At 41.2% G+C, this 22,141-nt stretch overlaps 1 protein-coding gene across 7 annotated transcripts in view; it reads left to right on the forward strand.

The window, feature by feature from the left end:
* COBLL1 (cordon-bleu WH2 repeat protein like 1) overlaps window positions 1-22,141 on the forward strand; it is a 132,383-nt gene that overhangs the window by 83,303 nt on the left and 26,939 nt on the right. For 6 of the 7 annotated variants that reach the window (XM_083153921.1, XM_083153922.1, XM_083153926.1 and 3 more), the window contains 8 exons: window positions 2,416-2,604; window positions 7,181-7,397; window positions 8,759-8,987; window positions 9,333-9,371; window positions 13,237-13,325; window positions 15,093-15,350; window positions 17,363-17,513; window positions 19,153-19,224. In XM_083153921.1, coding sequence (XP_083010047.1) covers window positions 2,416-2,604; window positions 7,181-7,397; window positions 8,759-8,987; window positions 9,333-9,371; window positions 13,237-13,325; window positions 15,093-15,350; window positions 17,363-17,513; window positions 19,153-19,224 — 1,244 coding nt within the window. The remainder of the gene's footprint in view (window positions 1-2,415; window positions 2,605-7,180; window positions 7,398-8,758; window positions 8,988-9,332; window positions 9,372-13,236; window positions 13,326-15,092; window positions 15,351-17,362; window positions 17,514-19,152; window positions 19,225-22,141) is intronic. The other variant, XM_083153923.1, reaches the window with a different exon arrangement.

Raw genomic sequence — 22,141 nt, forward strand, 5'->3', positions numbered from 1 at the left:
GATAGTGGGGGTATGAACAAGTCGGGAGGAGGCGTACCGCGTCTCCTCACGGGGATCGCCACGCTTCGGGCTGGCGTGGATAGTGGGGGTGTTTAAGGAACTCATTCACACCTGACATGTCAGGCAGGTTAAAATGGTCAATGGTTCCCACACCATGTAATAAGCGCTAACTACGTAAGCTCCGGCAAGCCCACAAACGGGCGGGAACACAAAGCTGATACTGACAGGGACGCCTGACTGACTATGCTAACTACTTAAGCGGCCGCCGGAACACTACGCTGATTCTGACAGGGACGCTGACTATGCTGGCCGCGGAAACACTACGCTGATTCTGACAGGGATGCTATGCTCACTACGTAACTGCCACCATGAACTACACAACTACCGAACATTCATTATTATTTATTATCTATTTCTACTTTTTATCATTATTTTTTATTTGTGTTTGTTTGTGTATACCTGTATTTTCAATAAATTGTTTTTACTATAATTGCTTCCAACTGCATCACTTAAAGCACCCCATGTTTTTTTTTCTACAATACTGTATTTACTGTAAGTGGGTGAGCTGTGTGTATAAAGAGTTTTTCATTTAAATTTATCTTCATCAGATGTCAGAATCCTTTCATGTTACTGATCGGTTTAAGATGGTAAAATGTTCCTGGAACCAGGAATGTAGCATGTTTTGAAGTACAAAGAACAATTGAGTTTTTATAATGAAGTAAAGATAACTGATGCTTATTGGCATTTATTGCACATTCATGTACCCAATATTGAAATGGCAAGTCCCTGAACTTTCATAGCCAAAAAGATCTTTTGAAGGCTCACAGTGGTGCAAAAGTGCATCAGTGATGTGTGTGTGTGTCTGTCTGTCTGTGAGGCCTGTTTGTATTAGAATGAAGGCATCGTATATAGTCTGAGGCCCCATGTCTGTAATCATATATACTGTATAGTATGTGGCCCCGCTGGTACTACTCGTGCTTAAATTGAATATATGCCCGGTGCCTTCCGACAAGGTCACTGTGCCAAGTTGGTTGTGACCAGTGTATATCCAACAGAATGGAGGCACTCACGGACGATAATAAATACGCGAATACATCTGTATCAAAGTGCAACATTTCAGAGCAAAGAACAGTATATATACTGTTCTTCATAAAAGTGCTTTGCACTGAAACGTGGAACTTTAATACAGCTGTATTAGTGTATTTATTATCGTTCGTGAGTGACGCCATTCTGTTGGAGATATATATACTATTATATCTTTGCATGAGGCCCAGTGTCCGTAAAAATAAAATATATATTTATTAGTATGAGGCCCCATGTCTGTAATAATTTATAGTAATAGGCCCTGTCATGCCAGAGGTGATTGGCCTTAGACAATGCACAAGCCTGCACCCTATAGATCACCAGTGGTTAAATACAGGTAAGGGTTTATGTTTTGTAGACTAGCTGGAGATCGTTCGCTATGTGACTAATTGTTACTTTACTAGTTTTGCTTAAATCTGCCACGTGGAGCGGCTGCGTGTGGTTATTTGAGTCAATAGCACCTGATTGCAGTGACAAACATAAATATTGATACAGCCGCTTGTAGACTATAGGTAGAAATGTCTAGCAAACATCTGCACATGTTCACTCTTGGGACGGATTTCATTCATTTTCTTAAAAAGAAGTGTTCTGCTGGCATAAAGGGAGCTGGGCTATTGGTCAAAGAAAGCTGATTTCAGATCCCGCCAGTTGCCTTGGGGTAGAATGTAAGTTTTTACAAGGTGTTATAAACACTGAACATTAGTATTCCTTTAGATACAGTATCAATGAAATTTATTTAGTTCTTATTTTGGAGTTCAGATGTATAGCAGCCAATGCTGATGCTATGTAATTAAATGTTGTGCAAGTATGCAGTATCCCATAGCAACCTATTAGTTATACACTTTAATCTGTCCAGAACAAGTTATACTCCATTATCGTCATGAAAGATTTGGTTGTGGTGCGTGATGTAAAGCTTGTGTTGTGTGACTTTGGCTTTAGTCAGCTCGGCTGGCGCTGTAGCACAATGTACATAAAGTAATGGTTCCATCCGTAAGTTACACTGGAACAGCCCCCCCTAGTCCTGTCACCCTAGGCTGCAGCCCAGTCAGCCTATTTGTTTATCAGGCACTGTCAGTCATTTTATATCCGAGGAAGCAATGCCCTATGACTGCTGAGCATTTTGTACTTGATTGATTGACAGGGGTAGGGCTGCCATCAGAAACTGTGGGGCCCGGGACTGACAATATCGTTTTACTGATCCTTCAGCAGTATAGAAGTAGAACAAATTTAATAAATGTGTCTCTTGACGCTTCATGAATAGACCCGACTTGCCAGCTGGACGTTTATTTGATTACTTTTAACGCAAAACATTTCTTTTCCTTGTGTTTTCAGGAGGAAAGCCAAAGGCAAGGCTCCTCTTCCTCCTGGAGAAGCCAGGTACTCTGACAGCTTGCCATCATTTGATTCAGCAGACACTGTACAGTACAACATGGATCAGAAGGAGAACGTCATTGATAGAGACATTGAGTTAAAGGTAGTTCTTCCTGGTGACAGGATCACATCAACAATCGTGAATGGCAGGTATGTTTGGGAGATACATGATGGCTAATAATAGCTTCAAGTAGTCCTTTAAAAAGAAAAAAAAAGTTATTTTAGCCTGTTCACAAGGCAAAAATTAGGTGAATGGGTCAGATCCACTTTATTTTTAATTTAAAAAAGTATATAGCAATCTCTGTGCGGGTGTAGGGGGGTATTCAATCTGTGCCGGATTTTCGCCAGGCGAAAAAAAAAAAAATCAGCAAATTTCGGTTTGCTCTTTTCAATCTCTGTGCTGATTTTTTTTCCGCCTGGGTGCAAAATTCGACACGGGTGGAAACCATGTGGATCACCATATTCGCCACAGCAAATTAGCATCAGATTTTTCACTCGTGTTTGGGTCCGTCTTAGGACCATGCCGATTCGACAAAAAAGTCATATGGCATTGGCAAAAACGTCCACCTTTGCATACGTGGGTGTCAACTTTGTGCCGTTTTTAATTAATTCTTAAAGTATATCTACCCTGATCTTGCCGCAATTTTAAGGCCTCCATACATTAGGCTTACTCGTCTGAAGGACAAGTCGGACCTAATCATGCTGACAGCTCCCCGGGTCAAAATCGTGTTTTTGCATGCGATTTATCACATGCAGTTCCAGGGGAGCTGCAGGCGGAGGGAGCCGCGAGTCAGGCAGGGGATGCAGAGGCAGTGGTCGCACTGGGCGGCAAGGGGACCAGAGTGCCAGGTAGCGTAGGGGAAGCCAGCGGCACACATAGAAAAATAAACACATACAATAGAATGGGCAGCCAGTGATTGGCTGAGAGAGCTCTCAGCCAATCACTGACTGCCCATTCATTTGTAAGTGTTTTTTTTTCTATGTGCGCCAGCTGCCGGCAGCTTCCCCTACGCTACCCGGTGCTCTGGTCCCCTCGCTGCATTCACCACCCACTGTCTGGCCCTCTTCCTGCTTGGCTCCCGGCTCCCTCCACCTTCTATGTGTGTCCACCGCCCGGCTTCCCATACGCCACGTCCCCTGCCCGACTCCGGGCTGCACAAAAGATTTACCAAATCTTATCTGACCTCCCAACTCTGACCAGATGTGCACAGGTCCGCGCATCGAGTCAGGTGGGATGTCTGTAAATGCAATTTGGGGCAGATTTAACGGCCCAATATATCTGAATCGGGTGAAATTGGGCCCAAATCGTATAGTTTATGGGGTCTTTATTGAAGTATAGTTATCGTTTGAATAAATATATACCAACTTTAATGCTGAAAGAACAATGTTTATTGTTACATTCAAAGACAAATACATGCAATAAAGTCAAATGTAAACCAACTGACTAAGAAGAAATGTTGTGTTTTAGAATTTCTCTTTATTAAAATGTTTCTTTGTTAATGACTGCTCTTAGTCCAAGATTCAGCTGAATACTATGGATCTGTAGCAGGACTGTTGCCAATGTCTGATTTCTCTGCCGCTTCAAGGAAATAACTTTCAAGAGAGAGTTTTGTAATGTAGTCCAGCCCTCACCCTCCTGCTTAGTTTTAATATAAAAATTAGAATTTGGATTCCATTTTTAGTGTTGTGTAAAACAAAATAAAAAAATGTTCCATCAAAGCATAATGTTTTGGATAAAGTACATCGCCCATGTTATTTAAAGAAAGTAATGAATTTATTATATTTGTTTTTGTTTTGTTGTAGTACTGTCTTATGTTTTTAAATAGTATATCTAGTTTTTAATTTTTTTAGAATTGTTTAACTGAAATAGGTCTACAGTGATACATATAAATTAGGGGAGAGAGCAAGAGAAAGTACCAACCAATCCGCTTCTGTCATCTTTCAAATGCAAGGGCTAATTTGCTGAGACTTTGTGGCCTATATACAGTACTAAAGGCCCACACAATGCGATTTGTTCCCGATTTCACCCGGTTCTTGTGGATCAAGCCGAGAATCCAGATGAAATTGGCCTAAATCGCATGTGTCTGATACGATGCGCAGTCCCGTGCGCATCAGATTGGGCCCGGAGATCATATACGCTACACGTATAATCTTTGAGTCGGACCCCCTTCTGGCAGCAGGGAGCGGAGATTAAGTGTGATGCATCAAATGTGATCCTGAGACCCAGGTGGGTCCTGGTTGGCTCAAGGGGAATTGGATGCGACTACTCCCGGAGTAGTAGAAGTCGCGTAGTGTATGGGGGAGGTCAGACTTGTAGAGAGAGAAAGTGGACTTGGAGGATTACTACATAGATCCTATAGGCCCCAAATGCACTGAATTATAATTCCATTATCTAGCAATACAAAATCTAATGTGATCAAAAACTGTGCATTGTTTTCTATTATTATTCTGTAAATATGTTTATTCAAAGGGTTGTCTATTCACAGTGCTTAGACAGATGGGATTTAACAAAGTGTAGCAATAAGATCAACTTGATCTATAAAGTAATGCATAGAATAATTGAAAAATACAATACTATAAAGAGAATCTGACCCAAACCACACACTTTGTATCAGGTGACAATAGTTTGGAGTATTTGGATAAATAATAATCTGATTTAATTATTATTGACTAGTTACCGGCTTGTCTAAATGAGGGAACAACATAACCTCACTGTCAGTGTTGATGGCTGTGCATACCTGAATGGAAAAGTTTTATTGTTCCTCAGTGAGAAAAACAAAATAGCAATCTAGCAAATATGATACCTTTTAATGGCTAACAAAAATAAATGTTGTTAAAATGCAAGCTTTCGAGACTACTTAGGTCTCTTCCTCAGGCATGGTATAACAAGGTGTGTGAATAAACACATATATATACACAGCAGAGTGGGAACAAGATGTGATAGATGGACATTCTTAAGATCAAAACAAAACAAAATAACAGAATGAGCTTGTAAATTGAGTCCTTAATTAGTTTGTAGATAAGTAGTGTGACAGTTTTATTGTTATAAGTTGATGACAGACCAGAGTTAGAGCTCCGATGCCCTCACTCTCTCTGGGCCAGATTCCTCAGATGTTGTAGTGGGCCATAAATCCCTCGGATAGATTCAGTCCTGTGTTAAGGGTGTCAAACGTTGTCATTAATTTGTATTCCCAGACCCTCCTGTCCCTTTGTGATTTGAAATTTCCATTTAGTATAATCACTTTCATATGATCCTGATTGTGTCCTGGGCTGCAGAAATGTTTGGCCACAGGAAAGTGTGTCTTTTTTTCCTTTATAGTGTGGCGATGGGACCTCATCCTTGCCTTAAGTTTTTGTCCTGTTTCTCCAACATACAGACCCCCAATAGGACATTTGGTGCACAGAATCAGGTACACTACATTGGTAGTACCTGATTCTGTGCACCAAATGTCCTATTGGGGGTCTGTATGTTGGAGAAACAGGACAAAAACTTAAGGCAAGGATGAGGTCCCATCGCCACACTATAAAGGAAAAAAAGACACACTTTCCTGTGGCCAAACATTTCTGCAGCCCAGGACACAATCAGGATCATATGAAAGTGATTATACTAAAAAGAAATTTCAAATCACAAAGGGACAGGAGGGTCTGGGAATACAAATTAATGACAACGTTTGACACCCTTAACACAGGACTGAATCTATCCGAGGGATTTATGGCCCACTACAACATCTGAGGAATCTGGCCCAGAGAGAGTGAGGGCATCGGAGCTCTAAAGCTGTGTACACATGCATCGATTTTTGCCTATTTTCGATTTGATTTTGCTTATAGAAGCAAAATCGAATCCACATCGAATGGTTTTTAGGACACTTTTGATCTGCATTCGATTCGATGCGCGCTCCCGTTTTCTCAAAATCGAACAGAAAAATTTACTGTGCAGCCAAGGAAATATCAAATTCGATCCAGTAAATCGAATGTGTACAATTTACCATGAATGTAAATCGAATTCGATAGCTAATGCAAAAGTACAGATCTTATGCCAAATCGAATGGGAAGATCTAATGCCAGATCTAATAGAAAATCGAATCTAACATCGAATCTAAAGCAAAACAATGTGTGTGTACAGGGCTTAACTCTGGTCTGTCATCAACTTAGAGACAATAAAACTTTCACACTACTTATCTACAAACTAATTAAGGACTCAATTTACAAGCTCATTCTGTTATTTTGTTTTGTTTTGATCTTAAGAATGTCCATCTATCACATCTTGTTCCCACTCTGCTGTGTATATATATGTGTTTCTTCACACACATTGTTATACCATGCCTGAGGAAGAGACCTAAGTAGTCTCGAAAGCTTGCATTTTAACAACATTTATTTTTGTTAGCCATTAAAAGGTATCATATTTGCTAGATTGCTATTTTGTTTTTCTCACTGAGGAACAATAAAACTTTTCTTATCAACTGGCTAACACGGTACCAAACTTTTTTCTTTTTACCTGAATGGAGCAACAGTTGACTAGCAGCTAGCTCCAAGCAGCGCCATCTTGTGGCCGCCAGTGTGCAAAACACTTGCTGTACAGTAGTCTTTTACTATTATTTATTTATTTATTTGCAGTTTCTTATATAGCGCAGCAGATTCCGTTGCGCTTTACAATAGTAATATATAGGATCATTATTAAAATAAGTATGTCTAAAACTGTTACTGAAAATACAGTCTATCCCTTTATTTTGTACAGCAAACCCGCGATGGACCTGCTTGTATTTCTATGTGGACAGTACCATTTAAACCCATCTACCTACACAATAGATCTAATTGCTGCGGATAAGAGTCAGCTTAAATTTAAACCCAACACGCCCATTGGAATGCTGGAAGTGGAGAGTGTTGTTCTGAAGTCAAAGAACCTGGATGACAAAACTAGAAAGCCTGGTCCAACAGTGCCAGAGGTGACTTTTCTTACGTACATATATTTACTTCTGTATACAGTACATGTTCCCATATTTACATCACTTCAGTGTAAGCGAAAAGCATTATAGTCAGGTGGTCTACGTGTTTGTGGGGGCAGTAAACTAAAAATACATTTATACAAATACTGGTGTGAATTTGTGTTTGTGTTTAAAGACCTTAGCACAGCATGCCTTGCTCTGCACAGAAGATGGACATTCTCTTTATTACATTGCAGATGGTTTATCACTGTCCAGTATTTTGGCTACCACAAACATACTAAATTCTATTAATTGGTCATTGCTATGAAGCTTTTTGATTTTAGTAAGCTCTCCTGGTTTCATGTCTTGCCTTTCCATCCACCAACTGGCCTAAGTATTGCTTTTGTTTGCTCTCTTCAACACTTAAGGCCCCCATACACTTTTATGTGATTTGGGACTATTTCACACATTTTTGAAGGATCGGCCGTGATATCGGGTGAAATCTGCCAAAATAGCAGGTGTTTGACCTCCCATCTGATGAGCGGTCCTGAGCTCATAGGATCGGTGATGTAGATTCGCACCTGCCTGCACGTCCAACTTCCTACTCGGACCTCCTCCTGGCAGTGGGGAATGTGGTCACATGTGATACATCGCACGCAACAGCACCGCATGCATTCCTGCCATGGATATACACTGCAGCACTGCAGTCGCAGTAGTGTATAGACACCTAATAGACACAGGTCTGATTGATATGCATGTATATTATCAATTATACATTTCACAGAAGTAAATGTTTTGATTGTCGGACCATCAATACTGATTGTGCAAAGACCTTCATTGAGTTTGAGCGTCTTAATGTACCAGTATTCTCCATAAAGTGCTTGGGGGTAACTTTAGGGAGGATATTGGTACATTTAGATGCTATAAGAAGGTTTTTACAAATTCTTTCAGAATTTTAATATATGTGTATATGTATAATCATGCAAATTAGCAATGCTTTACAGATAATATTTAACTCATCAGTCGCTGCCCCAGCGGAGCTTACAATCTATGTTCTATTCTTTATGTACATGCACACACATTCACTCTAGAGCTAAGTTTGTTGGGAGACCTTTAACCTACCCAGTATATTTTTGGATTGTGGAAGGAAACCTATGCAAGCCTAGGGAAAATAGACCAACTCCACACAGGGCCAGGGTGGGAATCAAACCCGTGACCTCAGTGCTGTGATATAGTAGTGCTATTACACTGTTTGTGTGGATAATCCAACCTGGAAATGGTAATTCGCATCTAAAGATCTATCCTCCAGCAATTAAATAACTTTGATTATATGCAGCAGGAAATACCAAGTGTGTCTCGTAAATACCGTTTCTCTTTTACAGCAAACTGTTCGTGTTGTAATAAACTACAAAAGAACTCAGAAGACAGTAATGAGAGTCAGCCCTTTTATTTCCCTACAAGATCTCATCCCCATAATCTGTAGTAAATGTGACTTTGATCCTCGAACTACAGTGCTGCTACATGGCTACGAGTCCCAAAAACCCCTAGATATAACCAAGTCTCTGAATGATCTTAACTTAAGGGAACTGTATGCAATGGATCACAGCAAAGGTAAGATCTATATTGTCTTTATATAGAATGGCTAAAAGGTTATGCAGGTAGTAGCTTAACTGCTAGATGATGTAATGGTACATACTAATTCAGCCCCCTGGTTACAGGAAATATAGTTTTCCTGTGAAATAACTAAGCTGTTGACTGTACTTGTAACCCATTTTAATGTAAGGGAACCTGGATCCACTAAAACAATATCCCAGGTGTGTATTGAATTCAGCTTCTTATTGGGTAGAAGCAGCAGCCAATCAGTTATGGAGTTAAGAAATCTGACCATGGCATGTGTATAAAGTGTAAATGTATATATGTGTGTAATTATCATGATATTCCGTTCTACCGTTTCAGCCACATCTCCTACAGACTTCAGGCCACCACCTTTGCAAGGTAAGCATTTATTATTATTTAAGTTAAAATTGAACAATTTAAAAGTGGAAAAACAACAGGTTGTCATTTTGAAAATGTTGCTGAGGATTTGAGTACAGTTATTACCATATATACTCGAGTATAAGTCGACCCAAATATAAGCCGAGGCACCTAATTTTACAACTAAAAAACTGGGAAAACGTATTGACTCAAGTGGGACCCTCACTCGAGTATAAGCCGAGGGGGGGAATTTTCAGCATAAAAAATGTTCTGAAAAAGTAGGCTTATACTCGAGTATATATGTATATACCTTGTGGTATGTAAAAACAATATTGCCAGAATGTTGGCATTTGACATGCAGTTGGCATGTTTAACTGTTTAGCTGTTCACTTTTTTTTCACCAGTGATAATTACATACTGTATGTACCTTACATATGAAAAGAAACCAACCTTAATTATATCTCCGAAAAAAAAATTTGTTTCTGGGGTTAATATTAAATGCATTTTTAAAGTTTCCCTCTGGAATAATTCTAAAATGTTGCTGGACCAAATTCCAGTACTTTGTGCCCCAACAGGAAAGCAAATCAAGTTCCCATAGGTATTAAATGATTGGGATTTGGTTCTGCTGAAAATATTCTTTTAAACGAAATTACTGTGGGGGTGATTCTCTAAGACAGAAATGCGGTAAAAACCCTGTTATCTGGGGTTTTACCACATTCTATATGCTCTAACCTCCCTCCGCAGTGGCAGCACTGCGGAGGGAATCGCCAGCAAAAGCTGGAGATTCCCTGCAGAAGCCTATGGGCTACTTACCGCAGCGCTGTTTGAGGGATCTGTCCCTCCCAGCATGCCCTGCTGCCGGCGTGTCACTCTGCGCATGCGCAGATGGACTCCTGGGTCACAGACCCGGAAGTCCAGTGCCGGCACCGCATCACAAGGGACAGCTCTTATCGCAAGAGCTGTCCCTTGCGTTAATAACGGCATATGTTAGAACATATGGCGTTATTAATAATGCAGTGGCCGGCGAAGGGGGGGTGATAGAGGGCTGCGGATGTTACAACATCCTGCCCTGTGTGTCCTGCTGTACAGTGCTTTGCAGTACAACTGTGTCCTGCTGAATCTTGGGAGGTGTGCTATTGGTAGCATCTGGCCATTGCTGGTAACAATTGACAGACCTAACAAGTAGTTCTGTTAGATGTTCATGCACAATGTTCAGTCTAGGACATGGGAGCAATGACCAGTGCACGCTGCTAAAATGTATTTGGTTGACTTCTATAATACACAAAAAAAAAAAAACAATCGGATAAGGCGCTCCCACTTGGGATACAGGTATGATGTAAATGTTCCTTTTCTTTCTTTCTTTTTTGATTTTCGGGTGACTCTTTGTATACCTCAAAGAAAACACAGGAAAAATACACTACTCATAGTGTAAACCATCTGACAGATCAGGTGTCCGTGATTCAATCAATCAAACAAAATCTTCAAAAACTCGGGTGTACCTCGGATTAAGAATTAAATGCTCCACATTGTGTAAATATGCAAACATTTATTTATAAAAACAACAAATATAAAAAGCCAACTGGCGTAGTACCGTGTCTGGCCTTATAATCAAGGCTATTCGTGTCACATAAACAAGGAGGAAGGCTTATTTATAAGCAGAAACGCGTTGGTGGGGACTAACTGGACATTGTTACCGTGAACCTGGACTTCCTTGGCTGTTTACATCTTTTGTTTCCATATCGGGAGGGTGGACCTTCTGTAGAGACCCGGGATCTCTCCAGGACATACTCTCCTCCTTGTTTATGTGACACGAATAGCCTTGATTATAAGGCCAGACACGGTACTACGCCAGTTGGCTTTTTATATTTGTTGTTTTTATAAATAAATGTTTGCATATTTACACTATGTGGAGCATTTAATTCTTAATCCGAGGTACACCTGAGTTTTTGAAGATTTCGTTTGATTGATTGAATCACGGACACCAGATCTATATGCGAGATATCTTGTGGCCTAAGTGAAGGCTCCTTTATGGTACGGATTTATTACTACAGAAAAAGAGGAAATATTATATACATTTCTGTCAGATGGTTTACACTATGAGGAGTGTATTTTTCCTGTGTTTTCTTTGAGGTAAACAAAGAGTCACCCGAAAATCAAAAAAGGAAAAAGAAAGAAAGAAAAGGAACATTTACATCATACCTGTATCCCAAGTGGGGGAGCGCCTTATCCGATTGTTTTTTTTTTTTTTGTGTATTGATATTGCGATAGTTTGGTGACTATCGTTTGTGTTAGGGCTGCACTCTTTGTGTATAGCGCAGGTTATCTCAAATTTTCATGTTCTCGACTTCTATAATAAGCTATTCCTGCTGACAATGAAAATGTAAACATTGATCTGGTGATATGGGCCGATGTGCTAGGTCCTGTAAAAAGAGAGTATGTTTGTCCAAATATGAAACCTTTAGCTAAGAGAATAGTTTCTAATAAATTGTGTACTGAAATTGCATGTTCAAAAGCACATAATCATCAAAGGAAGCAACAGGTTTGAGATCTCATAGTTGCAATCTACCATTTTAATGACCACTGCTAAAACGCTGTAAAATCACGCTCTAGTATAGAAAACACCAAAATGTTTAACCAGTCTTAAGGTGCCCATATACGCACTGATTTTCCGGGTGCGATGTGTGCTATGAGGTGCGCGCTCCCGCGGCATCTCATCGTACAGTACAAAATGTGCTGCACATACTTTTTGTACTGTCTGTTGATCGCATCGCACGCACAACACATGCACTGCGATGCAATTTAGCACAAAAAGTACCGGGAAATCGGTGCGTGTATGGTCACCTTCAGGCTTTTTAGCCTAGGTTGGTAGTGGAGAAATTGTTGAGGCAAAGATTTTTGACTGGACCCTAGGGTCAATGCAGCACTTTTAAACGTTGTTGGAATTGGGTATTTAAAAGATTGGCAGTGATAGCAGGATTTGTTTTAGAAGGTAAAAACAACCTCAAATAGGCCCTTATTCTGATTGAGTAGGATTGCTGCGTGTGCGGCAGCCGGCCGATGTTTTGTGTGTGCGGATGTGCAGAGGCGTTTCTGCGCATGTGCGTGCGCCTTGCACTTCTGAACACGGCGTGAATTCCATGCGGAAAACGATCGTACAGGACCATCCGAGCAGGGGGTGAAGAGGGGCGTGAACGGCTGTTTAAGCTCATTACCATATGCGTACGCCCCGCGTCTTATGGGCGTTCCCATGAAAACGCTTGGCGTGCGTATGTAAATCCATCGGCAGAAAGCTAACATAGCCAGGTGTCGGCTGCCCGCCCATATCCCTGCTTTCACACGGATAACTGTCAGAGTGGTCTGGAGCACTCGTGGCTCGGTCCATCATTCGATGGTCGGCGACCATCGGAGGATGGGGGAGGTTCCACAGGCCAGCGAGTGGGTGTTCAGATGAAACATCCACTCGTGGTCCATTCGTTTGGCGTCCTACCACATTCGGACGGCGCGAGCGATCCGTACGATAGGTGGGGTTAAGAAAACTCGGTGCTTGTCCGAAATATGCAACCGTCTGACTCCATCAGAATAAGGGCCATAGTATGGTCTTTACACAGGAGGCACCATCAATAAGCAGTGGGCTACGTCAATTTGTAAACCCCTAGCAGCTTGCTGCTCAGTAAATTTCACTCTTGGGATTCAATGTTAGGATTCACTGTTGCACCTGTATAGTCCTGACCATGTTCAGCTTTAAATGAAAAGGAAGAAGGATTATATATCCCCAAAGGATGCCATCCTTACAAACAAGGCTGTAATGTGCCACAAATTGCTGAATTAAAAATAGAGAGTTCCCCTTCATACAAACACAATTTCATGCATGTAATGTGTTTTACAGAGTCTTGCCAGAATATGGAAATGAAACACAATGAAGACAAACGGTTCTTCAACTTTTTCCGCAGAAGTACTAAAAAGAAACGCGATCAGGTAATGTAAATATGTTTATCTTAATTGTAATTATTGTTATATAGTTAAAGATCTGGTATATTGGAAACGCTGCAATCTTTGATCATACATTTAACACTTACATTTTCCGATAGGCAAAAGAGTAATTCCCTACTAAAGATATCCATTTCACTGGTTGCATTGCTCTGCCCAGTACCAAAAGCTGCCCTCACTGCCAAACTCTGTGGTTAGTAGGGCTTCCAAAGCGCTTTAATCTTAAAGTGTATCTGGGTACCGGATGATGGCCCGAAAGTTGGGATCCCACCGGTCAGTATACCGACATCGGAATCCCAACTGTTCAAATGCCCGACAGTCTGGAGCAATACTAACAATGGCTATTTTTCTTTGTTGGGGTACACAACCCCCCCCCATGGAGGGAGAATAGAAACTGTGTTGAGCGCAGCCAGCCACTGAACCCGCAGTGTAGCAAGCCTGCAAGGGGCTTCACTCCCCTGTCAGAGTACTGGTGCGCGGGATTCCGATGTCGGTATACTGACCTTCAGAATCGACTGTTGGGCCGTCATACAACACCCATGTATCTATCCTCTATATGCTACACAGTGATGTCGCTGTTACGCTAGAGCAGTGGTTCTCAAATTCTGTCCTCAGGACCCCACACAGTTCACGGTTTCCAGGTCACCTGGCAGGTGCACATGTGCTCTCATTACTCACTGACACATTTTAAAAGATCCACAGGTGGAGCTAATTATTTTACTTGTGATTCTGTGAGGAGACTTTGAGAATCTGTGCACTAGAGAATGTATAGGCTTCATTCTCATGAATCCTTTTTTTTTGCACTTCACCTTGAAACCCACTTTACAGATGTGTCCACATCTATACTCCATGCGATACAAGTCATATCACTCTGTAGTACCGGGCATTTTTTTGTGACTTTTTTTTCCATTAAATAGCATCTTACAGCATCTGCAAAATGCTGCAAATAAGACACCTAAGTTAGCTTGGTGTGTGACTGCTGCTGTATCAGCATAAGAAATGTTTTCCTGGAAAACACTGTAATTAATGTAGCACTTTGTATGCACACTGAATATAGAAATGCCGCATATCCTAATCTGCAGAAGCTGTTTGTGTATCCTATTTGCTCCGTTTGGCAAATAAGATGCCTCTTAACAGAAAAAGTCACACAAAAAAACACCCAATGCTACAGAGTCATGCCATGGCATGGTGTGACTAGAAAAGGCTGTCCAATGTGAAAGGGGCTAGCTGTAAGTGGACACATCTCTATCTCCAAAACTGACTCCATCCAATGTGGCATAACCTTCTATCATTGTTCTTGAGATAAATCACTCCCTCACAAAGCCCTCCACTACTACCCCTTCCTGTATATCTCAATCCTCTGCTGCCTTCTCGCTCCTCCTGGATTTCTCTGGTATTGCTCCCAATCTCTGATAATTCATCTCCCATTCAGCCCTCAAATCTGCCTTTTAAGACTCCTCTCTCCATTTTCCATTCCCCACCGATTCTTCTATGTCTCCCGGCCTTGCACCCCTACTTTGCTCCCCTCCCCCACTTTGTGTCCGCCCTCATCCCCTTTAAAGTATAACCTTTTGCATCTATATAATTTGCAGGTTGTTATAATGTACATATTACATTTCGTAATCGTGTCTGTAACTGTCTCTTGTACTTACAGTATGTTATTTTGTTGTTTGTTCTATTCTGTATGTAGCGCTAAGGAACCTTTGTCGCAACATAAGACAATAATAAAATAAGTTGTCCCTGTTCTCTGTCCAGACTAACAGTGCCCCTGCTACTCCATTGCTCAATAAACCAAGACCATCAAATGTAGTGAGAACGAACACTGTCTCAAAGTCCTATGATACAAAGTCCTATGATTCAAACACAATGCCTTCCGACGGTCCAAAGAAACGGAGAGCCCCACTGCCTCCTATGTACCCGTCACATAATGCTGCAAATGACATAAGCCGAGGGCAAATTCGTACTTCATCTTGTGTTGTAAAAAAGTCTGTCAGTGTTGAGGAAGCAGAAAGGGTATGTGATTTTATTTGTTTTTATTGAAACTTGTGAATGTACTTAGAACGGAGTTATACAGCAAACACGTAATTAGAAACATCAGTGATTGCCTATGAAATCCTTAACTATGTATTCTTTCCTGTAGCCATCGGCAATATAACCCCAGTGCTTAAGTAGTGTCTACCATCAAACTTTTTTTTTTTTTTGCACAATCTTTCTGTTTATGCTGGAAAATCATTTTCATGATAGTAGGTCTTATTTGTGTTCGTTAATCCACTGGAATTAGGAAGTCTCCAGATCCAATTTACACATCGGGATTAGCCAACAAATTGCATTTGCAGCCGCAGTAATTAAAGATGCTAATATGACTCTCGCGCCCCGACGTGTACTAGGTACGGGACATCGGATCCAGTAGATTCCATGCTCTTTTACCAACTAAAGACCTCATTGGGTAAGAGGCCCTTTTCCAGTACATTTAGGCAAAGCAATGCTCTAATATAGATACTGACTTTCTCTGTTTAATTTGCACTGAAGAGATCAAATTCACTTGCCGATGGGCTGCTCTGCGAAGTCTGTAAATGAGCTTACTGTATGATGGCAGCATTGAGTCTTAGGGCCAGATGTACTAAGCTTGAAAAGGGATCAAATGGAGAGTGATAAACCACCAGCCAATCGGCTTCTTACTGCCATGTCACAGGCTGTGTTTCCAAAGTGACACGTTGAAGTTGATTGTTGTTTTTTCACTCTCCATTTTATCACTTTTTAAGGCATAGTACATCTCGCCCTGACTCTAACATTTATGCGCTAGTTTAAATGAAATGGTTATTTTAAGCCGTTCCAGTGCAGCAAAGATGTAGTAAGAAGCATCTGTCCCTTCTGCTTTGATATATTTGTCCAAATCCTGATTCTTGTAAACTTTTCCAGAACTTACAGAACTTTTATGACCCAGATGCAACAATTAAGAAAAATAAAGTAAAAAGCTTTCCCCCAGCACACCGGCAATAAGACACTACATGATTTTAAGGTGCCCACACACGGTGCTATTTTACCTTGCAATGCGATGCATGCTCCCCCATACATCATATCGCAAGGTACACAATGTATGTGCAGGACGTACTTTTTGGACTAGATCGCATCACATCTAGTTCAACGTATGCTGCTTTAGCATATCACATGCGTTTCGAACTAAATGTGATGCGCTCTAGTCCAAACGCGCACAGTGCGCATCACACTGTGTATGGGCAGCATTAGCAACGCTCCTCTGACACTGGTGGTCCCTAATACTATATTAAAGCAGCACCCACTCTGTGGGACATATAATTGCTTATTGTCATGCCACATTTTAATAGCACATACAAACATGTATATAAATTGAGAGCCAACTCGCATGGAGTCACTCCTAGGTCCCCTGGATGGCACTACAAGAACCAGCATAACCTCCAAATGTTGGTTCCATCTGTGCCTCTCAGAACTGCATATAAAATGGTAGCTGCTCAATGAATCTAGTTCTACCTCCGTGCATGATTGGGATGGGAGGGATGATTTTAAACAAGAAAAATGAAGTTGTTCCCCAGCACACGCGATTTGAGCACTAGAGTACACACTACATCAATCAGAACACATAAAGGAATTACTTCTATAAGAAAATGTAATTTATTTGAGCTAAAGCCAATATTAATGTATTGGTATAAAACATTTAGCACAATATTGTTTGTAACAATTTTTTGTCTTCATTTATGTCACAGATGCATTGAATCATGTATTGTAGCATATGTATTCGTGTGTGTATGTATATGTGTATATATTCTGTACAAAACGATCCCTTCTGCTGGATTCTTTTCTTAACTGAAGGGATCGTATTATGCAAATTGAGTATGTGTCCACTCCATGCACCAGAAATACAAGCACCTGAGTGTGCGGTTCTTGGGTGTGTGTGTGTGTGTGTGTGTGTGTGTGTGTATATATATTATTCTGTACATAAAACCATAATATATTATTGAGATAACATTGTTTCTTGTGCTTTGTTGCAGACCCTACAAGGATTTGACCGATGTAGAACTGGCTCCTTTCAGCATAGCATGACCCCTTCATATGACTCTTCTCTGAGGAGGACAAAGCGGAAAGCCCCACTGCCACCATCACCACCTCCCAAAACACTGCAGGACAGTAACCAGGAGAATGGTAAATCTTTTAGTAATGTCCTTCTAATTGAGTAATTGTTTTGGCTTTCCCAATGCTGCTGCCTTTAATATATGAAGTATATGATAGCATTTATTGTCCCTGTGTACTTATATGTCTGACACAATTGAACTTCTCTGCTGCTGCACTCTTTTCTGTGGTCAGCAGCCATGATTCCCTGATCATCTTATTGCTGGGTAGAGATGATTGGTGACCCTTCAAAGAATCAGGGAAATTAAAGATGTTAAAAATGCCTGATTTGCCGACTGTTATGGGGCCTACACACATAGAGACCCGCTGAGCATCCTGAGTGATGCTAGATCGCTAAGAATGCTCAGCAGACAGCGATCTGCCAGGGCGAGTATTCTCCAGTGAGAACACTGGCCCTGACGATTGGTTATTAATCGCCGTGAGATAGTGACATAAAGGTTTCTGAACAATGTACTTAAATTAGTAAATAGGTGGTGAATACCTAGTAAGTGGGCGCTCCTCTTTTGGAACATACGAAGTATAAGGTTATAAATAAATGTAAGGGTGGAAAGATACTCCCCTTCTGATGTCTGTTTTTGCTGGGTAGACTTTTCAATACGCGGGGTTATGAAGGTTCAATGTAGTCATATGCCGTATATGAAAATTAAACACAAACGGGTATACATACAATGGGTGAGTCTGTATTTATATATACTTCTATAAAATTTAATCTTCACAAAAGGAGATTTGTACCAAACTCACTTGAGTAATGGTATGTTGACACATAAAAAGGTATCTTTGGTAAAAGGAGGTAATGCTGGCGTACCAGTACTCACGGTCAGTGTAGAAGAGATACGTCCATAAAGGTTTCTTTTTTAAAGATTTATTCAGGTAACAATAAAAGGTAAAAAACCTACTATTATCCTAATGTACTTAAATTGAGTAACATCGCTCAGAAATTGCCTGTATATCGCTACGTGTGTAGGGCCCATTAGAATGCCATAGAATCCTGCTGGTTTTAGTTTTTAAATGTGTAAATTAATACCAAAGCAAGGGGGAAAAAAAGTCACATTTGCTTTCAGTATACCTTTCTGACATTTTGATGAAAATAAACAAAATTAACTGTTTAAGTTCCGTTTTATTTGATATGATTTTTTTCTGAAATATTCACCAAAAATCTAAATTTGATTTTGTCTTAGGTTTCTTGTACTAAAGTCCGAAGATGCCATCTGTCTAGTTATTTAACTGGCACACAGGGTAATGCAGCCCAAATATTCACCAAAAATTGAAATAACAATATATATATATATACTGAAAATGTACCGGTTAGAAAAAATAAAAAAAGGTGTGATGTTGATGTTGAAATGTGATGAGCGCAGAAAAAAAGAGAAAAAATACTTTAGCTGTGTGCTCCGGTGCAATGTAATAGCTGCCCTGCCAGTGGTTCTGCTTCTGTCCAGTGGTCAGATCATGCTGGACAGATGTAGGGTATAATACTGTAGTATGATGATTATTTGCATTGATCAGGTCATGCGGGAGAGCAGAGTATATCCTGCCTGTGTAGCTTGTGGAGTTATGTGGTTATGTTTTACTGTAGTATGAAATGTATTTCTGTAATGTATATACATTAATTGGCTTTAAATGATAATATTTCTGTTACTTTTTATATCAGATGTGACAGAAGACACAAAACACCTAAAAGCCTCTAATGACGAAAAAAACGATCACGTGATAACTCCAACAGGTAAACATTTGTGGACTTTTATAAGAAAAAGATCTGTCCTATGCTGGTCATGCCAAGCGTCCTGCAACAGTATTTAATATTAAAGTCTTATTATTCACTCAGAATGGGAACCTTTTTATTTTTGTTAGAATACCCTTTTTATATTCATGTGGCAAATAGGGAAGAGAGCTATGGTCATGCTTGTTTTTGGGCAGAGAGGGGTTTTGAACCAGCTTCAGTAAAGTGCATTAATACTGCAGGAGAATGACCAAGTCCCCTGCTATAGCTTAAGGGAAAGATATGTATATAACTAAAACAAAATCCGTCAATTGTTGCCTTTACCACTTAGCTTGGCAGCAACAGCATACATAGTCCTTTTGTGCAGGACCTCCGCTTAACAGAGTCGGCCAGTTACACCAACTTTTCCGTGTTAATTCGTAACCTTTAGGATACATAAAGTAGTAACAGCGTTTTGCCCAAATACATAAACGACCCACAGTGAACTCTGTGCCACCAGAAGCGAGACTCTGGTCCCAGCCACCATGCCCAAGAATGATGTCATGCTTCCTACATTTGATATAACCCATAACCATGGATACGTATATACTTAGTTGGAATAGACTGTAAAATATCTTGTAACAATCAATCAAATAGTCTTTCAATAAGTATTACATTAATGCATAGCCATGCAAAAAAAAAAAAATGCAAACATAGACTATGTAATATATAGTACATTGATCAGGGCCAGTTTTGCTAAAGCAAAACAATGATATCTACCAATTGAACCCTCTTGGGCAAACAACAGCCTAGCGATAAATCCAATTATTCTCCCATCTCAATAACATTACTTCTCTGTTACCACCCCTTCACGGAGGAGGGATGTGATCGATCATCATGTATTTGGAGACTTAAAAACTGTGACCCTTTTCAGCAAAATGAAGAGCTACCAGGTGCTCGCTTTTGCCACTACTCATCAAAGCTCGGATAGGAGAATCGTGAGCCGTCATACTTACATTTACACTGTGTGTTGCCTATATAGGAAAAACCACACAGACGAATAATCTGATAAACTACGTGAGCGCTGTTACAATTCAAATGATGGCTAATGCGATAATCTACCTGATTGGGGGAGAAAAAAATGTATCGCCTGGGATAAGATATCTGCACCTATTATAAGCACACCTAATACATCCCCATTAGCCAATAAGTCTCCGATATTCCAACCTCTTAAATACAGGGCATTAAGCTTATATTATATAAGCCAAGGGGCTCATCAGTCTTCAATAATGGCCACTATTTATTGCTTATTTTGTTATTATAGGTTGAGTATCCCTTCTCCAAAATGCTCGGGATCAGAAGAATTTTGGATAACGGATTATTCTGTATTTCAGAATATTTTTAGATTTCAATGATGTATCTTGAGGTATCTTACATTTATGTTGTACAAACACATCAAATACTTAAAATACACATAAATATATTTTATTTGTGCATAATACAAGGTTTCAAAACATGAAACAAAGTTTGTGTACTATCTCAGGCACTGAATTTGAATGCCAAGCAATCATGTCATTGCACATATTTAGTGCCAGTTACATACTGTATCATATTTAGTGCCAGTTACATATCATGTCCCCAGCATTACTGGGGACCAGTTACATATCTGGTCCCTAGTAATGCTGGTACAGATGTCCCTAGTAATGCTTTTAGCAAAAAATATATATTTTTTTCACTTTCCGAAATGTTTGGTTTTCGAAATAATTTGGATAATGGATATTCGGAAAAGGGATACTGGTACTTCTGTAGTTTCACGGCGCCGGAAGTGCAGAGGCTCGAGTGCCGCTCTAGCTATGAAACTTGGCAGCCTGCCAGAGGCTCTGATTAACCGTGCGCGTGCCGCTCTAGGTCAGACAGAGTGTGCTCGCGCCGCTCTAGCTGTATTGACAGCTACGTAAACAGCGTATAGCTGTATTGACAGTGTAGCGCCGGGCAGCAGCAGCGCGCTGCCCAGGTGCTGAGAGGTCACTGTCACTGTGGCACTTGTAGTTCCACAGTGAAATAGGCAGCACTGACAACGGGGGTATGTTAAAGTGGACACCCCGGCACAGCGATGCCGGGGCTTCTAAACTGTACGCGAGATTCAGACGCAACTGCATCTGAATCTCGAGTCGCATAGATAGCCGCTAAGAAGTTTAGGTGGCCCTAGGGGAACACTATTGAAACCCACCCTCAGTGCCACTAGTGGACGCCACAGCTATGGACCGTGTAAATCCCACTATCCACGCCCACCCGAAGCGTGGCGAGCGCAGCGGTACGCGTCCTACGAGCTTTTCATACCCCCACTATCCACGTCGGCGTGGAGTTGAGAATAGATTAGTGTGGCGAGCGCAGCGAGCCACCGAGCCCGAAGCCTGGCGAGCGGACGCGGATACCTTCACAGCTATCCGCGTCCCCTCGCGGGCTTCACAGGTGTCAGCGCTTCGGGCTCGGTGCGTGGCGAGTGGACGCTGACACCTGTGAAGCCCGCGAGGGGACGCGGATAGCTGTGAAGGTATCCGTGTCCCCTTGCGGGGCTCGCCACGCTTCGGGCTCGGTGGCTCACTGCGCTCGCCACACTAATCTATTCTCAACTCCACGCCGACGTGGATAGTGGGGGTATGAAAAGGTCGTAGGACGCGTACCGCCGCCCCTCGCTTCAGGTGGGCGTGGATAGTGGGATTTACACGGTCAGTGCTGCCTATTTCACTGTGGAACTACAAGTGCCACAGTGACAGTGACCTCTCAGCGCCTGGGCAGCGCGCTGCTGCTGCCCGCCGCTGCCCGCCGCTACACTGTCAATACAGCTATACGCTGTTTACGTAGCTGTCAATACAGCTAGAGCGGCGCGAGCACACTCTGTCTGACCTAGAGCGGCACTCGCACGGTTAATCAGAGCCTC

Source organism: Crinia signifera, chromosome 7, assembly GCF_055691185.1.
Source record: "Crinia signifera chromosome 7, ASM5569118v1, whole genome shotgun sequence".
Taxonomy (NCBI): Eukaryota; Metazoa; Chordata; class Amphibia; order Anura; family Myobatrachidae; genus Crinia; species Crinia signifera.